Raw genomic sequence first — 22,840 nt, 5'->3', positions numbered from 1 at the left:
TCTTTCTAAACCAACCCTTTTTAAACAAAATTCCGCATTCACAAGATCTAGACACACCTATCCAAATTCGAAGTTGCCTTCGCCTTTAACGTGAAAGGTTTGATATTTCTGAAGTTTGGTCCCAAATCTCTATTTCAATTATTTAATTTAATTATTTGTTTTTAATATTTTCCTTGAAGTTACTAACGTGTGTATTTTGTTATTAGAGAGAGGTTCGAGGCATCCAAGTAAGTGCTTCGATTGTTTTTTTGACACTATGATATAGAAATCATGTTTAGATTGTTATTTTGATTCCTAGTATCATGTTAGGGTGTTTTGATGTTCCTAGTATCATGTTTAGGGTAATTTCTAATATCAAGTATGATTAAAAGAATGCTTCCTATTTTCTTTCTTAATAGCATGTTAGTATCATGTTAGGGCTAAAGCTTTGATTTTTATTGTTTAGTGACATGCTAGGATTTGTTATTAATCTTGTTAGTATCATGCCTAGGATCTTGCTATTATTATGCTTTAACATGATTATTTTAATTATGATTATTATTATTATTATTATTATGATGATTTATTATGTTGCTTGATATATATTTATTGTTATTGCTTGATCATGTCTTTTATACATGTTTAAAGGGAATTTGTACTTGTAATCACGCTTAATAAGATAATTAATAATCTTGTTTACGGTTAATTTGATTATAATTCAAGTGATCGCCAATAATGATTTTATTTGTGCATTAATATTTAACCAACATAGATTAAACAAGTTTAGGGTAAACCTATTGAATGCATGTTAGTCAAAAAGCGCACATGAATAAGAGAAGAATAAAGTAGAGGCCTATTATTAGGGCAGGTTCTTTCTCTTTTAGATTGGATTTTTACCTTCATCCCCGAACTTCCAGTCTTGGTTCCAGACCTATTGGAGATAACGATCTCCTTGATCGTTAAGGGGTGTAACCCAAACCTTGTGAACGGTTTACAAGTTCCTAAAACTTTTTGGCGACTCTTTTGCTTTAGCTTCCTTCCCTTTGGACCCCACCATGCTTGAGTGTATGATCACAGTGGGGCTCAAGTTTGGGATAATGTTTGAAATATTTCCTTCAGAAAGTTTTTTCCCCCCTCCTCCAAATGGTCCTTACCTACTCTTCCTTATGAGCTTGCCACTTGTTGATTTATTATTAGTTTGATTATTAATCTTATTTTAGATTTAAAATAAAATGGAAAAATCAAATTCTCCCACATTGATGGGAGAGATTTTCACACTCTTGCGTTTCCCTATAAATACCCAACTTCGAGTATTGGGAAAAACACTTGATTAAGAGTTGAAAAAGGCATTACCATTAGGAAAACCTTTGAACTCATTAATTACCCGGGTTTAGGTCGGGCCTTGCCAACTCTAAGGCATTGGACCCTTGTCGGTGTTCGAGTTGTGGGTGGACTTTCGTTGGAGGTCATCGTAATTTCGAGGCTAGCTTTCGAAGTAAGAGCCCCTCGAGGTCCGGCGAAGCACGCTTCAAAGTTATAATTATTATCTTAATCTTGTCATTAAGTTAATTATGTTTATGGTTTTATTTCTTGCGAGTGCGGTCTTGTTTTTGGGTTTGTTTCCGAGCACTCGGGAAGGAGATCGATTTGAATGGGGAGATGATGTTGAGGCGGCCTTTTAGAAATTGAAAGAAAATTTACACTCCTTGCTAAGGCTTGTAAGCCCTCTGCTTAAGGAGACGTTTTACATGTACCTAGTCGTCTCAGACCATGCCCTCAGTGTCGTTCTCCTTACTGACAGAGACGATATTTAGCTCCCGACCTATTTCATTAGCCATGTACTCAGAAATGCTGAACTTCGGTAACCCATGGTTGAAAATTTTGGCCTTGCTCTTTAAATGGCTATTAAGAAGTTACAGCCTTACTTCTTGGCACATCTAGTGGTGATCTATATAAATCAACCCCTCAAGCGTCCAATGACAACCTTGGAGTCATCCGGATGAATGCTGAAATGGGCTATTGAAATGCAAAGTCTTGAAATCACCTACGAACCAAGAAAGGCAGTGAAGGGTCAGGCGTTTGCCGACTTCGTTGTCAAAATGACAAGGCCGGTTTCACCAGACAACCTTGATCAGGTTTGGAAGGTGCATGTAGACGAGAGTTCTACTATGAACGGTTGTGGTGAAGGTATAATTTGTCAATCTCTGGAAGGGGATAAATATGAATATGCACTACGATTCAAGTTTCAGGTCTCCGCATGTGCAAGGCGGCAAGGGCAACAAAAATTAATGCCTGCTCAGACTCTTAGTTGGTCGTTAGCCAATACCATGGTGAGTATGAAGTCACCCATCCGGCTATGATCAAATACTTGTAGGCGGTCAAAGCTGAGGATGGGACACTTGAAGAATTTCATCTAAGTCAAGTGCCTAGGTGTAGACACCCAAATGTGTCTCCCTAAAAACCAAACCCAGTGATGAATACTTTTCACATTGCTTGATTCGAATGAAGTGAAAGTGTGAAAAGTCTTGTGATGCGGTCGTTTTAATAAAATACTTTCTTTTTGTTTTTGAAAATCTTCTCTATTTATGAAAAAATCCAGTCCAATTTAGCTTTGTCCAAGACAAGGGTCCCGTAATAGTGTAGTTGGGTTGAGCTCGTAAAGAGCATTCCAATGATATATTATAAACACAATTCCAGTGAATAATGAGGAAGATATGGTCAAAATACTAAATTAGGTCTGAAATGGTTTTATGGCCCAATGATCTAGTGGAGGGTCCATTAATAATTATTCCTAAAATTATTAGGATTAATTCTTATCTTCTAGAATAGTCTAGAAGATTATTTTGGGTTCTAATAGCATTAGGATTGATAATTAATATTTTAGAAAAATAATGAATTTGGTTTGAAATAAAACAAGTGTTTTATTATAATAAAATCTGATTTAAAATTAATTAAAATAGAGTTTAATTGCTTAATTATATTAAGAAGAGGATTCCGTAAAAAAGTGTGTTTTATCTTATAACCAGCGCCAAACGACAAGCCTGTCGCCAAACGAGAGAGCCTGTCGCCATGCGTGATCCTTGTCGTTTCGCGCTGGGCTCTGTCGCTGGCGACAGGGATCAGTTTTATTCCAATTCAAAATCTGATTCTTTTCTATCGATTTCGGACTATTTTCTAATAAATAGGGGTCGTATTTCCCTGTTTTTATTCATCAACTATCATCTCTTCTCTTTAAAAGCTATAAGCTTATTCTCTCTCTATTCTTTTTCTAAGCCTAGCCCTTTTACAAAATTCCGCATACACAGGCCTAGAAACATCTAGCAAAGCTCGAAGTTGCCTTCGCCCTAGACGTGAAAGGTTGATAATTTATGAGGGTTTGTCCCAAATCTCTATTTCAATTATTTAATTTAATTGTTTGATTTAATATTTTCCTTGAATTTACTAACGCGTGTATTTTGTTATTAGAAAGAGATACGAAGCATCGAAGTAAGTAATTACTCTAATTATTCATTTTCTATAGAAATTATTCTTTGATTATTTTAATTCCTAATATCATGTTAGGATGTTGTTTATTGCTTTCTAGTATCATGTTTATGTTGCTTCTTATTTCTTTCTTTCAATCATGTTAATATTATATTAGGGTTAAAGCTTTGATTTTTATTAGTGACATGCTAGGATTTTTTATTAATCTTATTAGTATCATGCGTATGATCTTGCTAATATTATTATGCTTTATTGAGATTATGATTATGCTGATTGTTGTTATGATTATGTTGCTTGATATATTGTTGTTATTGCTTGATCAGTCCTTTTATGCAAGATTAAAGGGAATTTGTACTTGTAATCACGCTTAATAAGATAATTAATAATCTTGTTTAGGCTACTATGATTATAATTCTAGTGATCGCCATTAATAGATTTGTTTCTGCATTAAACTTCAACCAACATAGATAAAACAGGTTTATGATTAATATATTGATTGTATGTTTGTCAGAAAGCGCACATGAATATGAGAAGAATAAAGTAGAGGCTTATTTTTAGGGCAGGTCCAATCTCTTTTAGGTTGGATTTGTACCTTCATCCTCGAATATCCAGTCATGGTTCCAGACCTCTATGGAGTTAGCGATCTCATGGATCATAAAGGGGTGTAAGCTTCACCCTGTGAACGGTTTACAAGTTCCTATAACTTATTGGCAACTCTTTTGCTCTATCTTTCTTCCTTTTGGACACCACCATGCTTAAGTGTTTGATCACAGTGGGACTCAAGTGTAGGATGCTTGAAATATTCCCTATAACTTTTTGGTGAATAAACTGGGGAGGATTTCTATTTTAATTCCTAAAATTTATTTTGGCAATAATTAGAATGAGTGGATGAGACTCAAAACGTTCTAAGTATTCATGTGCATAATTTTTATTGACATTATTGACATTTGAAAAAAAAGGTCCGCATTGGAAAGACCATCCGTAATGCGTCTACAACATAGGATTTTTTACACGTAGGAAATTAGGGAAATATCATTCACAACTAGGATAAAAAAAACGCTACGAAAAATCTAAAAATTCATAAAATAGAAACCTGCTAAGGCATGTAGGAACCGGTGCCGAGAAAACAGAGCCAGCGCCATGCGATGGCTTTGTCACTGCGCGATAGCAATGTCATTTGGCGACAGAGCTTTCTTTTGGCGCTAGGCTCTATTGTCTCGCTCCATGTTCTTCCAATACCGAGCGAGAAATCTACCTTCTTTGTTTCGACCGATTCTAGTACTGTTCGCTCGGTTCTACTTCCTAATTGAGTTTTTCTCACTTTTCTGAACCCATATGTGTTCTACATATGGCCATAACCCGCTGGGAATTCACGCTCCATCTACCCAATCGAACGCTAATGGCAACAACGGGTACATCCGGCTTTGTTGAATTCACCAAACCGTAGAAGATAGTTTAACTCGCGGGGTCCCATCCACTCGCGCCAACCCTTCCTATGGTAAGGCTTCTGCGCGGTGCATCAGGACTCATAACCATGGAACCTCTTTGACTAACCTACATCCTTGAAGTTTAGATAACTAGAGCCATGGTTAGGTTGCAAACTCATTGCATCATATTGTGCTTACTTGACTACTTGTGCATTCTTACTTGTACATAGCCTATGTGTACTTACACTAACCGTTTGTTTGACTTGTGAATGAGTATAAATAAAGTAATTAATGACTAAAGGACTTTGATGAATTAATTAATAAGAGTATAAATAAATTGATCAAACCTGATTTAGTACAACTATAGGCCTGTCCTTTTAAAGTAAAATACTGGAAACAGACTTAGACGACTGCTCCAGTAATGACGCAAGTTTGGAATGTGGCGCGACACGCTTGTGTCCATTGTTATGCGACAACACTGTCGCATCGCACCGGGTCTTAGCGTGTGGCGACGGTCTAGTTTCTTGCTCGAGTCCTCACGCTGAGTCTGATTAATCAATTTATTAAAAGTCAGAATATATATTTAGTCCTTATTTGAGTTTAAGCACATAGTCCCATGGTCTTACACTAGTGTCAAAGCATGCCACTTTCATTGACTATTAAAAGCACACACTTTATGTATATTTCACATTGACCATGTTTAGAGAGTCTTGTGTGCGCATGTTTTCTGTCATTTTTTTTAGGGGGAGTAAGTCGGATAATAATCCTCTAATTAAACCATACTTGTTTAAAACTTAAATTTGATTCCCAAAAATATGCACCCTATTTTTGCTTTTTTTTTTTTTTAAAGAAAAAAAACCAAGAAAATCAAAGTCAATTTAAGTCAAGTCATTAAAATAAATGGTATAATTTACAGTACATGGTCAAGAAGAGAAAGACGGCTAATCAAGGACAACACTTTTTTTCAAGCCTACCTTTTTGATAAACTAATTCGTCAAAATAGAAAGGCTAAGAGGATAATGGCAACTCAAGAAGAAGTCAGTCAACTTAGGCAAGACTTGGCTAGTGCAATTGAAATGATGAAGACTATGGCTCTTCAAGTCAATGACCCTGCGAGACAACTACAAATGCAACGAATGGAGGAAATCTTGAACCATCTCTCCAATGACTACAAGTTCCAGAGCATTAGCTCATAGGGGGTCTCGGTAGACAAGGAGCTTCTTCCGCAGAAGTTCAATGCCAATGACATCCCTAGGTTTAAACCTACTAGCAATCCTTATTTCCACTTAAGAGCTTTTGAAACAATAATGAATATTAAGGGGATTGATAGGAAAGTCTTTCATTCTTTGTTCTCTTTATCTCTTGAAACCGTTTGCCAACAATAGTTCTTTTCTCTTGATAAATAAAAGATTTCTACTTGGGATAGAATAGTAAACGCTTTCATTGATAGGTCAAATAAAACATTCAAGTTGAGACTGATCATAGAGAGCTTGAAATGTTAAAACAAGAGAATGAAGGTTTCACCTCTTTCTTTAACAAGTGGAGGCAAACTTCTGCCAAAATGGTTGAGGTGCCTAGTGAGAAAGAATTTGTAAGGTTGTTCATTAAGAACCTCAAAGAAAAATATTCTAAACACCTCAAGTATCAAAGCAATCTGAATACTTTCAAGGCCATTTATGACATAGGGATCAACATCGAGGACGACATTGTAAAGAAAAAAGTGCTAACAATTCCAGCAGTAGCTGGAAAGGAAAAAAGAACGACAATCCTTCTTCTTCCAAGACTACCCACTCAAACAATTTTAGCAGCTTTAATCTGAGTGAAGTCCTTGCATTGCTATGAATAATCAAGGACAAAAGAAGCCATTTAGGAAGAACTTTACTCCTATTGGCATGATTTATGACACCGCGTTTGATCGCCTTCATGTAAAAGGTCTTATAACTCCCATTGGACCATTTGGAAATCCACCGGTCGAAAGGAGGACGGCTAGTAGGAACCCCAATGCACATTGTAAGTACCAACAAGGTAGGGGTCATCTTACTGAAAACTGTTGGAATTTAAAAGAAACTATTCAAGATATGATTGATAGCAACAAGCTACCATTGCCTCCTGCACGCAAGAAGCCAAGTATCAATAGCGCCCCACTTTCAGATTCCTAGGCTATTTCCGATGGGGAAAGTGATATTAACTTATCATCCCTCATCAAACCAATCAAAGAAGCTCATGCAATTGAGGAAGAGGAGGAAACCTTCTTCAATGCCGTAAGTGATCTTCCTACAAGTCAACAACTTGCCACAAGAAAGGAAGTAAAGGCCCTTAACCAACTGATAAAGGAAGCAATAGTCATTTGTCGCGAGACCCTTGACCATATAAACATGAAAAGGCTATTAAGAGAAAATTGTTCTCTCTACAAGTAGTTAAAACACCTAAAAGGAGTGACAAGTCTTACACTCCAAGAGGTAACATGAAATTCAAGAGGTAACACCTACAAAGGCTATTAAGAGAAAATTGTTTTCTCTACAAGTAGTTAAAACACCTAAAAGGAGTGACAAGTCTTACACTCCAATTGGGACCTCCTATGCTAACATGTTTTAAATGTTCTTCGAGAGTGGGAATATCAAACCTCTCGAGCCAAGACCATTTGAATCATTGAAAAGGACAGATAGTTCAATTGTCCATACCATCAATCAGGAGGACATACCATAGAACAGTGCCTCAAATTCAAAGATCTTATTCAGAAGTTAATAAACAATAAGAAGTTGGTCCAAATCCCACTAGAAAGGGATGTTAGCATCAACAGAGTCTGGGAAAGTGATGATGAGGATGTTTACCTCAAAGATGTAACCCCACTTTCCACAATATACCAGTAGATGACATTTGGGATGAAGAAGATTCACACATAGATGTCCTCACAAGATCAGGGAGAGTGCAACCTCTCATCACTACACAACCTATCCCTACTACTCAACAAGTTCTTATACCTATCGTAGAAGACAATAATGTTGTCAAACAGCCAAAAAAGACTAAGGTCGAAATGAATCTATGGAAACTACTAGCCACATCTCGTGAACATAGAATCGCAGTAATGGATGCTTTGGCTAAAGTAGGGATAGACTCAAAAACCACTCCTGAGGGAATAGCTAATTTTCTCACGAGTGATCTTCCAAGTCCCATTAACCTAATTACCTTTTCTGACAAGGACTTAGCTCCAGAAGGTGACAAACACAATAAGGCCTTAAACCTCACAGTAGTTTGCAAGAGAATGAATGTCTCAATGACTCTTGTAGATAATGGGTTGGCAACTAATGTTTGCCCATTACAAACTGCAAGGATAATGGGAATAAAGTATAAAGATCTGTCTCCATAAACACAAGGAATAAGAGCTTATGACAATGACTTTCAAACTTATTTTTCCACGCCGCCAATCTTTCACAAAATCAACAATATCATTCCCAACTGTATACTAAAATTTCTGAAAAAATAAAGCATGCATACCATCGGGTCCAGGGGCTTTGTTTAGATAAGCAATATTATTATTAGTACCAATTTTCAAAAACATCAATTCTCTTTAACAATTATTATTTATTTTTTCTTCCTTAGGTACCTCTTTTGTCATACAACTTTTCTATGGGCTTTAATTTTTCTTAAAAAAATTTTGATGTGTTATTTGTTTGGAAATTATTTTATGTTTAATTTTCGAGTAAAAATAAACACATTTTAAAATTTTATTTATACAGATCATGCATCACACGAGACTAATCTAGCTAGTATCACTAACAAATTATTCCATATATTATTATATAATTTAAATTCAATAAATAAATACAAGTATGGCAATTTTATTTATAATAAGAATTTACTATATACCAACTCAATAAATAATTTAAATTTTCTTAACCTTTTCAAATACTCACAATATATTGGGTGCCCATATATGACAATCTCATTCTAAAATTAATATAGTTTTCATTTGGAGATAAACTCACTAGGGATGTAGACGGGGCAAGAGGAGGGGCAGATGTTGGTCTTCCCATCCCCTTCCCTACCTAATATTCTCATCCCCGTCCCCACAACATATCCGAAATTCATCCCCATCCCAACGGATAAAAAATTTATCCTCGCCTCAACAGATACAATTCCAAAATCATCCCCGTCTAGCCGTCCATCCCTCACTTGGATATCCACACCCACAAAATCACACCCAAAACCCACCTACTACAATGTCCACGTGGTGATATTAACTCAACTTTTATAAATATAGAGTCTCTTGGGTCATAGTTAGATAACAAGAAACATTTCATAAGAATAAATTTTTTTCATTTTTCGAACATGAAACATGAGCAACACATGAACTTAACAAAAGACGAATTCTAGATACATTCACACAATGTGTCTGGACAAGTTGGAGAAATCGTGGTTAGAAATTGTCTCCCTAAAGTACAATAGAAGAACATCCTTCTTTAATAAACTTTAATATGAGCAGTTGTTATGTGTCTTCATGTGATATAAATAGGGATGTATAGGGATGGCAGAGGGCCGGGTTTGGATCGGGTCCACTGAGACCTAGACCCGGAATTTGAGAGGTGGATCCAGATCCGACCCACACCAACTGTGTCTAGAAAAATCATACCCAGACTCAGAGCCATCGGGTCTAGCGGGCCTCGGGTCCAAAACGAGGTCTAACTATGATTTTTATTAATTTTTTTTATAATTTTGTATATATATATTATAAATTTATAATTATACTACTACTTCAAACTAATAAAATACGCATTAAAAAAATGTGTTCATATTTTTGACACACTAATAATTTGTTCATTAAAAAGTAAAGACAATGCAAGAAAAAAATCGTACTATGCAAAAACTTAATTTCTTGGTTGCTTGCTGTTTTATTTGCTCACTTTCGCTAAAGTGTATCTTCTCAACCTCTAATTACGTAGTATATTAAGGGATTTTTTAAATAATATTATAACTATTATTTATAAAAAATAAAAAAATTAAAAATGGGTCCATGGGTCGGATTTGGGCTGGGTCTGGGTCTACAATTTTTGGACCCATACCCTAAAATATGGGTCGGGTCCAACCGGGTTTGTGTCGGATCCTGGACCCATTACCATCCCGAGATGTAAATAAATAGGCTCATTGTAATTCATTCAATCATTTGAACATAACTTACGCATCTCATACACACCCATTGTAGGAACACAATTTTCAATGCTCTTCTCACATGGACGTATACCAAATTCAATAATTGGTGTGCCTAAATCATTTCGCGATGTTTATGTTTCTTTTCCCTTTTATCTCTCTCCACTTTGTTATATTATAATTTTCAGTCACCTTCTTTGCCAGTGTCAACTATATCAATAATAACTCGTCATAACATCTTAAATGACATGTCTAGATTAAATCCCTACTAAGTTTCTCTTGAGATGACATTTAATCATTGATACGGTCATTCACACCTCCAGTTGGACAAATCGAGCACCACATAGCAAACTTTGTCCAAAACACTTTTTCAATTGGGATCCCGAAAATCCTCTATCAAAAGTGGAAATTTAGAGAGGTGAGAACTTTTATTAATTGTGGATTATGAGAGGATTGTGTTGCCATATAGCATAACCGTTTTATGAGAAGTTTCAAGAGGCAATCCTTTTCCTTAGTTCAAGAGGAAATTTCAAAGAGACAATCTAGTTTTAGTTGCTATAGAAGTTTGAGCTTGACAAGAGAACAACTATATTGTCATTTTGCATTCAACTTCACAATAATTAGGCCAAACGATGCATATAATTAGAGTGAAAGACTGAAAATGACATTGCATATTGTATGGATATAATTATTTGAGAGGATCAATTTACATTGGTGATCTCAAAATCACAAGTATACCATCATATAGCCTTCATCCAATTTTACACTACTGAGTCAAAAATTCCACAATAATTTTTGTACAACAACAAAAATAAATAAAAAAACAAAAATTAAATTAAAAATAAAAAATTCTAGTGGACTTCATAAATATTCACCATTTAAACTGTAGTATGACAACTTTCAACACTTCTCATTCTTTGAGTGTAACACCTATAATGGTTTTAAGCCATATGTAATCAAACAGACTAGCTAGGAAGATGTTTCCCTGCCTGTGTTAACCCTAATTTCATTATATCAGACAATGGCCATGTTTTTCGATCAATTATGGAAGCGATTGCAGCTTAAATGGCCATCACCTGCCTTTAAACATGAGTTTTCGCACAGTATATCCCTTTGTAATGCCTATAATCAGTCAAATGATGCTGATCCTCCCCATTTTCTGACTCTACTCTCTGCTTCATCCGCCTGCAAACCGGAAAAAAACAGCATGTAAGCTTTACAGAACATAAATAGGGTGTGTACTTATAACATTAGCACAAAATGATGATCACTTACTTCCTTTTTCCAATTTGTGAAAGCTGTAACAACTACCAAAACCACAGTTTGCAAACAAATTCCGCCAATCATTCCTCCCCAAACTCCCTACAATAACACATCATGAGTTGCAAACTTGCAAATATACCGAAATTGTATTAGTAAAATTAGATTGGTTATGAAACTGCAGTATTACCATTCCTCCGTATCCATATTTGAATCCAAGAATAATGCCAGCAGGGAGCCCAAAGAAATAGTAGCAGGCAATATTTATGTACGCGACAAGTGATTGCCATCCTGCTCCAATAGCAACCCCTAGTGACAGAAGAGAAAACATAAAATCTAATAAGATACAAATTGCACTATACATTGAAACAAGAAAGGCAAACACGGAAGTGATGGAACCATAAATGAGCATAAACTTTAATCTGCTTGCCTGATAGGACTGGTTGAAGGCTGTTGAGAAGAACTGTAAATGCCAATAAGATTGAAATCCTTGTAGTTTCCTTGGCTACAGCATCGCTTGCCGTAAAAAGGTAAGGGAACGTATCTCTAGTTGCAAGAACCACAAACATGGCAATAAATCCTATGGCTACTGAAGTTACAGAAACTACTGTTACTGAGATCTTCGCCTGTCTGTAATTACCAGCTCCAAGTTCATTGGATACTCTTACACTGTAACAATTAACATGCAGACTCCCATAAATCTTGGTATTCTTTTGACATTAAATAGAGAAAACCTTAATTTAAAACTTGAATCGACATGATATGAATTCCAAGATTTATCATTCTAAATTTTTGGTTGGCAGTTTGGGCTTTCACAAAGGATATAGTACAGTTTTATAGTTACCTGATGGCAGCATTGAAACCAATTGCTATCATTGCATCCCAACCTTGTAGGTTCATGCTACAAACATGAAAATTAAGGTAAGGCTTCACAAATCACAAACGTAAAAAAAGTAAACATGAAAATGGCATTAGTTGCCAGCTTGATGAATGATAATATGGTAAGGAAGACTGAAGTATTAAATATTTAACCATCTGAAGGATAGAGAGTGACATTTTAAAATCTTACCAAATGGAAATGGCATCAACAGGTATCAAGGGGTCGGGAAGAACACCGACAATAACCACTAGCACCATCAAGTACCAAAACTCCAAGCTGCATAGGCACATGCAAAAAGTCAAAATTTAACACACATGCATGAAAACTCAAATTTCTTCCTGAAAATGATGGCTTAAAGCTCATACATGGCAGATGAAATTACCCGTCTTTTGGGGTACAAAGACATTAGAGCTTAATGAGTAAAGTTTGAAAGACAGTATCAGATTAGGGAAAGGAATGAGATACCATAACATCACAGCAGATGCCAAGGAGAGCTGCACAAAACCCCATAAATCAGCAAATGCCAACATTGAGAATCCACTCCAAGCACCATCTGACTTTGTGACGAAAATGTAGATAAGCTGCAAGATGACAATCAGCCACCAAGACGCATTGAGCACAACAGCTGCGCCTGCCAAGCCCCAACCATACTTCAGCATAAATAGCCAACTGAAGGTCACATGGATCACCAATACAATAGCGGACACCAATGCCATCACAAACACTTTCCTCTGTGCTTGCAAGAATTTTTGTATAGGGAAATGGAATGCATAGGCAAACAGTTGAGGTATCATCCAGAAAGCAAATTTCCCTACACTCAGAACTCTCCTTGTTAGTACATCATATTGCCATGATAAAACTTTCAAAAAATAAATTAATTAATAAAACTGGTTCAGAAATGATTCAGAATTGCAGCTACTTAAGTTGTAATCAGCATTAAACAATATAAGGATACAATGTAACAGAAGTGTGATTTTATTTAATTGTGTACTTGGTAATGTAATTATCAAAACAAATATCAAGGTGGCCTTGCAAAAATGAATTTAATTACAGAATAACAATAAATTAGACCCTATTCACTTCACCTTATTCAAAAGTCGTTTCAATTTAGTAAAAAATAAGTTTTAATCAATAAAAGCCAATAAATATAAAGAACAAATATTAAAAAATTATAAGTTCTAATCAGTAAAAATAAATAGATTTCAATAAAAACAATTTGAGTTGTATAAAAATAATTCAGTTTAGTAGATTAAGAAACTCAGCTTTAGAAGGAACATTGATACAATATTTATGCAGCTTCACAGTCTCATTTTTATTAACTATTAAGAAAGTATTTAGTCTTTAATAGTTGGGAAATTGTCACCATAAAAAATGAAAAATAAAAATAAAATAAAATCCCCACAATAGTGTATACTAACTTTTAAGGTTTGTACTTCTATATTCCAAATTAATATAGACTACAATGTTATATAGGAAAAAATTCTCAAAAATAAAACGGCTATTTCACCAAATGCCACTAAGCACTTTAATAATTCACCAAATGCCATCAAGGTTTTCAAAATTCACCAAATGCCACCCAGTTTTTATTAAATTCACCGAGTGTCATTACTGACTAACAGCCGTTAAGTCCGTTAATCATTAGGGTTTAATTATGACACATGTTATGGTATGATTGGTCCATTTATCTTAATTTTAAAAAAATTAAAAAAAAAAACCCAAAATTTTCCCAGCCACCTACCCACCACCGCCAATCCCTAGCCCCTCCCCTTACCTCGCCAGAAAACAACCAGCCGGCCCTGTAGCGCCCCAGCAGACCCACCGCCAACCCCTACAACCACCCACGCTGCCCGCCTCGACCCCAAAAACCACCAACACGAGCTTTAATCAAGCACCCTCTTCTTTCCTCCGTCGCCAAAATCGCCCCTCCTCCTTTTCCCCACCCTCGAAATGCGTTTTGACGGTGGGAAAAGGGAGAAGGGGCATTTTTACGAGTGATTTTTGGGGTCGGGGCAGGTTGTGTAGGTGGTTTTTGGGGTGGGGGAAGCTCGTGTTGGTGGTTTATGGGGTCGGTGCAGTTTGTGTGGGAGGTTTTGGGGGTCAGCGGTGGGTTAGGACCGGCCGATTGTTGGTGGTTAAGGGGGCGGCCGACCGTTTGCCGGCGAGATAAGGGGAGGGGCTAGGGTTTTACGGTGGTGGGTAGGTGGCTGGGAAAATTTTGTGGTTTCTGAAAAGTCCAAGAATAATTAATAGTTACATATTAGTTTGTGGCTCTCTAAACATATCATTCCGACAACATATTATTTCTTATCCAACTTTTCTCCTGATATGAACTCTAATTAGATATCAATATATTTTAAATTATATTTTGGTAATATTTTATATAATAATTAATAGTTGATGTTCTTACGTAAATATTGGTCATCAAGGTAATTTACTTAACAAAAATAAGTAATAAAAATCTTAAGTTGATAATCTACCACGTAAATGATATTTTTCTTAAAGAAGTTATTGTGTTTTATTCTTTCTATAATTAAAAATCTAAAAAAAATTATAGTTTTTTAACGGTAAAGATTATTTACATTTAACTTTTTTTACCTCATTAAACTTTACTTAAAATATATTTTCTCCAACATGAAATAAAAGAAAAAATATATATTTAAGAACACACCAAACGATAACACGTGTCATTACCGGTGTGTCTTTTATTATATAATTTTTTATTCTTAATGTTGGTATTTCATTTCAAAACAAAATTATTGATGAGGTGGAAATTTTGAATGTGTATTTTCATATCGAACAAGTATCATATATATTTGTATCAATGTATCATTGTATTATGTTGTAACCATTACGATTTCAAATGTTAGGTCATGTCAAGAACAAGTCAAGTTCAAATAAGCCTACTGGTCGAGTTAACTGGGTGACAAGTAGTATGAAACGAGTTATATTGGTTATAAGTCAGATACAATTGGTTTTGGATTATTAACAAGTAGGTTCATTTTGGATCAAGTACATTTGGTTACATATCGTGTTTGAGTCTTAAGTTATTAGTTCTAATCTGTTTCGGGTTGGGTCAAGTCGGCTATGGGTCACCACCTCTAATGTCATTATTAGGTCGGTACAAGTTAGTTTTAGGCAACTTCACAGGTTGGATAAGAAATTGGCAGATCTATTCCCAGTCTTCTAAAGACCGATTACGGAGTATAATACATGGAAAATACAAGCTACCTAAACCAAAAAACAAAAAAAAAAAAAAAACAAAAAAAACAAAACATTAATAGAGGGATTAATTTAGATTCTACACTATTCACACATTAGATAAAAATAAAAATAAAAATAAAATAAATAAATAAATATTTGAGATTTTACACTATTCACACATTAGATTGATGTAATATTTTAACTAATAAACAATAAATAAATGGTATCATCTTTAAATTGTTGGATTACTTACAATGTTTACTATAATATAATATTTGTAAATTTTTTACTAACATTTAACTAAAGATATTTATGTTTATGGTCAATAAGTTTTACATTGACAGATGTATTCAAGTGATGCTTAAAAAAAATAGAGGGATTAATTTAGATTCTTTAATTAAAATTAAGTCAATGTATCCATTACATATTACTAAAGGCGAAATCAATAGACACTTGACAGAATTGTGTTAAAAATTTTCCCTCCAATAACATTTGCTAAAAAAAAATCCTCCAATAATTGTTGCTTTAAGAAAATTATCACTTTAAGAAAAGATTTTATCTCAATTATTACATTTGCTTTATATAAAATATAAACCAAACTTTCTAAAATTCATTTTATATGTGGCTATCAAAAAAAAGTTGTTCAATACTTCTTATAATTTTACATGTGACCTTAGAAAAAAATTTATTTTAAATGATAATTAAACAACCATGCATGGGTTTAATGTTTTATCCTAGTAATAGAATAAGGTTAAATTGTGAAGTATGAAAATATGAAACTTGAAGTTTAAAAGAGGTAATTAAAAACAGAAAACAAGCCGTCCTTGGCAACCATATGAATGAGTAATTACTCTGTAAAAAAAGTTGAATACATATAATAGTCATTATTATGAAAATGAAATTCCTGTCATATGTGAATAACTGAAAATTCAGATCTTGCAACCTACCCTAATAATGGTCCCAACTCCCAATTTCAACAACCCATTTACAAACAGAAGTTCGATTACACAACAATTATAGAAGCAAGTAGCAAATTAATACACGTTTTTGCTTAACACCCCAATTTTATTACACGTTTATAAGTCAATGAACCACCAATTTCATACGCCAAAAGACATATTAACTTTCTGCCAACTATCTTCCTCAGTCTAAAGATTCTTGTAATAATGCATATTAATGCAATTTCTAGATCACTAGTGCAATGAATCAATGCACGTTACCTAATTTTATCTTATTGATTAACTGTTTTCTTTTTAGTATTTGTTTATGATTATCTAGGTAGGTGAGCTGCTGATATTGTTGTATAAATTTAAAATAATTTTCCAAATCACACTAAATCTTGGATTTATACTAAATAATATTTACTTCATAGTTTATATACTTGTAGAGTTGACCAAAACGAACCTAACATGAAAGCACGACGACTAAAATTGCTTAATTATACCCAAACATGACACAACTTGATCCGAACTTGATTTGTTACATTTATTACCGTCTTATATTATGACTTTTTTGTGTGAATGACACATGAAACCAAACACGAACATAAATACATGACCCATTAGCCTGAACTACACCGCTAATTTCTAAGAACAGAAGCAATAACAAAGAAACAATACTAACCGGCAGCTTGAGAGATTTCGGGCGTATTCCCGCAAAGTTGAAGAAGGTAAGGAGAGTAAGTATAAAGTGGGGTGAGCAAACAAGCAGTAGCTAGTAAAATAACCCATGATCTCTGCATATAAATACCCATCATCTTGAGCCTCCCCGCGCCATATGCTTGCCCACATAATGTCTCCAATGCGCTTCCCATTCCGAGCTGCAATCATAAAATTCGATCTTACGATCAACATTTTATTTGTGCATTTCTAAATAAAATGGACTATAACACTTTCGAATCAATATACACAATTACATTTTACTCACTGCATTGTTAATCAAATTACATTATCAGCGTGATTATTGAGTTATCGTCGAAATATGATTAAAAATGACTGTTGACTTTTCAACGATGATCCAAACCAGCCTAGTGGTGGGTCCAAATTAGCAATCAAAAGCTAAAGAAATTCATTGCCTTCCCATTTGAAATAGAAACTGGATTAGATGAAAAGAGAAAAAAGGATCATTTTTAAAATCATTACCTATTAGCAAAAGTTACATTTTCAAACCACTATTTTACACATGACCAAAAAGTAAAGCAAATCAAATTTCAACAAAATTTCTATCATAATCAAACCAAACCCAGAAATTAAAAAATTAATAAAAAATTAAAACCCCATAACAAATAAAAACTTCCCAAAAAAGAAAGAACAAAAAAAAAAGTTAATCAAACTCGTACTTTGAGAAAGGAATCGTAGCTTAAATCTATGAAAAAATAAGCACAAAAGATAAATTCATCAACCAATTAGAAGAGGAGAGAGAAAATTAACCATAACACCGAAGCCAAGACCGGAGATGACAGAGTTTTCGACGGAGAAAGCGGCGAGCTCAAGGTCTCCGACAAGACCAGCAAAGGTCTGAGTGAGAGCACCCATTGAGTATTGGCATACAGCCGTGAAGATTGCTGGTCCAGCAATTTCCCATAAATTTCTAGATTCGTCACTGAATTCTCTGACTAAGCTTAATTTCTGCTTCTTCTGGTTTTCAACTTCTAAACCCAACAATGGCTTTTCATCTTCTACTTTTACTTTCTGCATTCCGGAATTATTTGGTCAGCTTTTCTCGGGTTCGGTTTGGTGCGTTCGATTTGCGGGTTTTTTTTTTTTAAAAAAAGAAAGGGTACAATGATAAGTGTAAATACAAATTGTAAGAGAATAAAAGGGTTTGATGGGGTCAACAAATTGGGTTCATTAAAGAGTTGAATGAGTATTTGGAAGATTGTCAGAAAATTTGAAATTGAAAAATGAGATATGTATAACTTGAAAGGGAGCTGGTAAGCTAGGTCCGTAGCTGGAGTATAGTGAGGGAGTTGAGGAAAAAATGTGACGCTTGATCATGTGAGAAGGTGTATGACTTCGGTTGGTGGGTTTAAAAAATAAATTAGAGTTTTTGTTTGATTGTCTTTGTCTTGTGGGAGAGAAATTATTTAGTGTTTTTAAATTTTTATTGATCATGTTTATAAGCAACAACTCACGACCAATTATTAGTGGCTGGTCAAGAATTTTTTAAGCAATTATTTGCTACAATAATTTTTTTAATTTGATAAAGGTGGTGAAATGTTGGAAGTCTTTGTTTTTTTAAATTGATTGGATTAGATTAGATTAGTTATGACTTTAATGAATGTAAGGGCCTGTTCTGTTCCGTTGAAATTCAATTCAGTTCAGTTCAGTTCAGTTCAGTTCAGTTCAGTTCAGCTCAGCTCAGTTCAGTTCAGTTCAGTTCAGCTCAGCTCTTAATTTATGTCTAATGATATTGCTAATGATATAAAGCCAAATTTCATTCTTTTAAGCTCTTATTCAACGACAACAACATCAAAAATAATAATAATAATAATAATAATAATAATAATAATAATAATAATAATAATATTAATAATAATAATACTAATAATACTAATAATAATAATCAATAAATAATAATAATAATTATCAATAATTAATAATAATGATAATAACAATAATAATATTGATACAATTCATTGTTCAAATGGTTCTATTTTTTTGAAACATATTTCTAATGTTAATCTCATTGAGAAAATTAGAGTACTACACAACTTAAACTAATTTTCATAGTCAGTTAGTTCTTCGTCTTCTTCTTGTCCACCAAACTCCTCCATTACCTCGGCATTCCTCTGAACTAACTCCCATATCTGATCAGTTATTTCTTGTCGTACAATATCCATAGCTGCTTTTCTGTTAGGATCGTACATAGTATGATCTTCTCTTCGCTCCATGACTTCAACTTGGTGCGTGATTGGAATCCCTAGTTCATGTAAACGAATAAAATTGTGTAGAGTACAACAAGCAACGATTATTTGCAACTGAAAACGTAATTCCATTTGCGGCATCAATTTAGGTTGTAGAACCTTCCACCTATTTTTCAGAATTGCAAAAATCTGCTCAATTACATTTCGACAAGACGAGTGTAGGTAATTGAAATGCTCAAACATTCCTTGTGGAGGACCTGATCTCTTGAAATCAGGAAAATGATACCTCAAATCACGTCCTGTATGGGGACTTAAGTACCCGAGTGTATTAGGATACGCTGAATCAACTACATAGTATTTTCCTGTGCAATAATGATAATGTTAGTTAACGAAACTAATAAATTTTCCCATTTTATTCATGAAATTTAGTTTGTACCAGGCGGTGGATGAGGGAATCCCATTCTTGCTTCTCCTAAACTTCGCTTCCAAACGGTGCTATCATGTGCACTGCCTTCGTAGCCTACGTTGATGTGAGTAAACAACATGTTATGTGAACACACTGCCATCACATTCCATGATTTATCCCCTTTTCGATCTCTGTGGGCCTTGCCCATAGCATCGGCAACAACTGCATGTATGAGGGTACCATCAATGAGCCTACGTTGGTTTTTTTTTTTTTTGTTTTATTTTTATTTTTTTTTTTTTTTTTATTTTTATATATATATTATTTTATTTAAAATTTGTTTAAATGGGTTAGATACATGTAAGTGTTTTGTGTTCTTTTGTCCTAATACTATTTTATTTTTGAATTAAATAGTATATGTGTTTAAAATGTTTAGAGGTTTCAAGTTTTTAATATATTTTCCATACATTTTATAATTATAATTATATAGTATATTTTTCGTAAATATTTTAATATGTACATTTGTATATACACATATGTATAGTAATAAATATCAATAAATAATCAAAGATCACTAATCCGTAGTTAAAAATCACTAATTAATAAGTTCAGTTCAGTTCAGTTCAGTTCAGTTCAGTTCAGTTCAGCTCAGTTCAGTTCAGTTCAGTTCAGTTCAGTTCAGTTCAGTTCAGCTCGGTTCAGTTCAGTTCAGTTCAGTTCAGTTCAGTTCAGTTCAGCTCAGTTCAGTCAAACGGAACAGGCCCTAAGTTGTATGAATAAGAAAAGTGTAGGCGTCGTTCGAAGTGTGCCATTGTGTGAATATGCTTGGCAGTCATAGAAAATGCGAATTGACATATACGATTAGGTATAAAGAAAGTAGGAAACCGCCAACAAGTTTTTAAAGAACTTATAAACCGTTCACGGATCATAAAAGACAACCACAATAAAGAGACAACGAAAGACAACAATGATTGACCCGTGAAGGTTAAACCTCATTCATAATCCATGAGATTACTAACTTTATATGGGTCGAAACCACGAAAGGATGATCGGGGATGATGGTACGAAGTGAGTCATGGAGTCACATTTGTCCGTATTGGCCTCTACTCGATTCTTATTGTGAAAAGTGATTCCTGCGATCTCAAATGCATGCAAACAAAGATTGAATTTGCTCCAAACTTATTATTATGCTTAATTGGTTGAATATTAATGCAACCTATAATTCTAAAATATTCGTGATCACTTGATTAAATAACAAGGTTAAAAAGGAACCTAAACCGGCCGTCTAAATTATCTTACAAAAACTTTTTTATGCCCCCGATTTACAGTAAATTTACTGTACATCGAGTATTTTCGCACATGTGAACAATAGTATTATTTTTTTTCAAAAGTGACTCACATTTTCTTAAAAGTGACCCATATTTTTACAAAAAGTGACCCATATTTATACAAAAAAATGACCTATATTTTCACAAAAATTATACATAATCTCACTAGTTTCTGTTTATTTAATTTTTTTCAAAAGTAACATATATGTTTCAGATGAAACACTATTTTTTTGAGATGACGAAGATTAACTTTCTTTAAATAATAAAAATATAAAGTTACTCCATGTTGAACTCAAAGTTTCCCCTTTGTACATACAAAGTTACCCTTTTATACACAAAAGTCACCCCATAATCTGAGAAAAGTCGACACTAAAAAGATGAAATAAAAAAGCACTTTGTACTTTACAATTTTATAAAATATACAAGTAACTTCTATTTTTTCATTTGAATAATAGTAGTAACTGTCTTCTTCTTCGTAAGCTTAACATTCACCATATATATATATATATATATATATATATATATATATATATATATATATATATATATATATATAAGAAAATAAACTTATAAACATCAAATAGAAAATGAAAAAAAAAATAAAAAAAATTGGTTATAGAAGAGGAATCAACAAACAAAATTGCAAAATTAAGTGAAGAACTAAAATATAAAAGCGAAAATTGATTAAAATTGAAGAACAAAGCAAATGAAGAAAAATAGTGGAAAATGAAAGGAGGGAGAAAAGAAGAGCAACTGAATAAAAAAGAAGAGAGAGAAAAAAAGAAACAGAAATAAGAAATGGAGAGGAGAGAGAAAGTTTTGGTAATATAATATGACATGTGTAAAGGAAAGAAACTTTCCTCAAATTTATTGCCACACACTAATTAGTGTAAATCCGGTGTTTTAAAATATTTTAAACGTGATTTTCAATTACATATTTCCTCTAAATATGCAATATGGTGATCATAAAAAATATAATATAATAAACATTAATATTGGAAGTAAGTTAACAATAATCCAACAAAATAAAATCGTTACAAAAATAACAGAAATAAAAGGAACATGATTCCTTACTTTGATTTTGCTTGCTTGCAACTATAAAAAAATGAATAAATAAAATAAACGTGTTAGTAACTTCATGGAAAATCAATAAAACAATAATTAAAATTAAATTAAATAGAGTTGATTTGGGGCCAAACCCTCAAACAGTTCTACCTTTTACGCCTTGGTTTAAGGATGGAACCTCAGGTAAAGCACGGACTCCTTGGAGTGCTTAAAGGAAGTATTTTGGAAGAATAGGGTAGGCTAGTGTTTAGGTTAGAGCATGAAAGAGAGAAGAGAGAATTAATTGATTGTTGGTGTAGAGAGAGAAACAATGATTTTTGGTGCCCCGAAATGTAGAAAGGAGGGGGTATCTATAGAGGAAATAAGTAGGGGATCACATGGAACCCTAGAAAAGATATAAACCCTAATTTGGGGCACCGTGACACGGTCATTGTCTGTCGTGACACGGTACAAATTGTCGTGTCGCAGTGCATTATTTTTCCTAAAACGTGGAGAAAATACGAAAAAATACCGTGTCACGACATGTGTGCCGTGACACGACAATGTCCACCGTGGCGCGACACGCGGCGCCGTGTCACAGTGTACAATTTTCTAGATTTGCGTCCAGGTTCATGAGCGCGTAAGAAAGACACGGGAAAGCACCGTAACACGATGAAGAATACCGTGTCAAAATACCAGGCCCTGTGCCACATCATCATCCCCCGCGACGCGGCAATTTTAGCTAATGTGTGTAGTTCTAGTTTTTTTTATGCATTTTTAAAACAATGATAACTTTTGATCCGTAACTCGGAATAAGGCATATAA

At 34.1% G+C, this 22,840-nt stretch overlaps 1 protein-coding gene across 1 annotated transcript; it reads right to left on the bottom strand.

Annotated features, from left to right (window-relative positions):
- Nucleotides 1-10,871: 10,871 nt before the first annotated feature.
- On the bottom strand, nucleotides 10,872-18,411 carry LOC145637847 (protein DETOXIFICATION 33-like). Its single transcript, XM_081688867.1, has 9 exons — nucleotides 17,805-18,411; nucleotides 16,999-17,194; nucleotides 12,640-12,985; nucleotides 12,364-12,450; nucleotides 12,139-12,195; nucleotides 11,725-11,963; nucleotides 11,485-11,603; nucleotides 11,310-11,396; nucleotides 10,872-11,219 (listed from the first exon to the last, which is right to left on the bottom strand). The coding sequence occupies exons 1-9, from the start codon at nucleotides 18,069-18,071 to the stop codon at nucleotides 11,163-11,165; spliced, it is 1,455 nt and encodes a 484-aa protein (XP_081544993.1). The 5' UTR covers nucleotides 18,072-18,411; the 3' UTR covers nucleotides 10,872-11,162.
- Nucleotides 18,412-22,840: the final 4,429 nt, after the last annotated feature.

This window comes from Chenopodium album, chromosome 7, assembly GCF_948465745.1.
Source record: "Chenopodium album chromosome 7, dcCheAlbu1.1, whole genome shotgun sequence".
Classification (NCBI taxonomy): domain Eukaryota; kingdom Viridiplantae; phylum Streptophyta; class Magnoliopsida; order Caryophyllales; family Amaranthaceae; genus Chenopodium; species Chenopodium album.
This window is presented reverse-complemented; position numbering and strand designations above follow the sequence as displayed.

Bases quoted from the DNA above. Each gene is read 5' to 3' on its own strand.
- LOC145637847 (XM_081688867.1), bottom strand. From the start codon at position 18,071: ATGCAGAAAGTAAAAGTAGAAGATGAAAAGCCATTGTTGGGTTTAGAA. The intron at 12,986-16,998 runs GTTAGTATTGTT...TTCTGAGTGTAG, and splicing joins CGAAATCTCTCAAGCTGCCG to GGAAATTTGCTTTCTGGATG. The intron at 12,451-12,639 runs GTATCTCATTCC...GTGCCTATGCAG, and splicing joins GCATCTGCTGTGATGTTATG to CTTGGAGTTTTGGTACTTGA.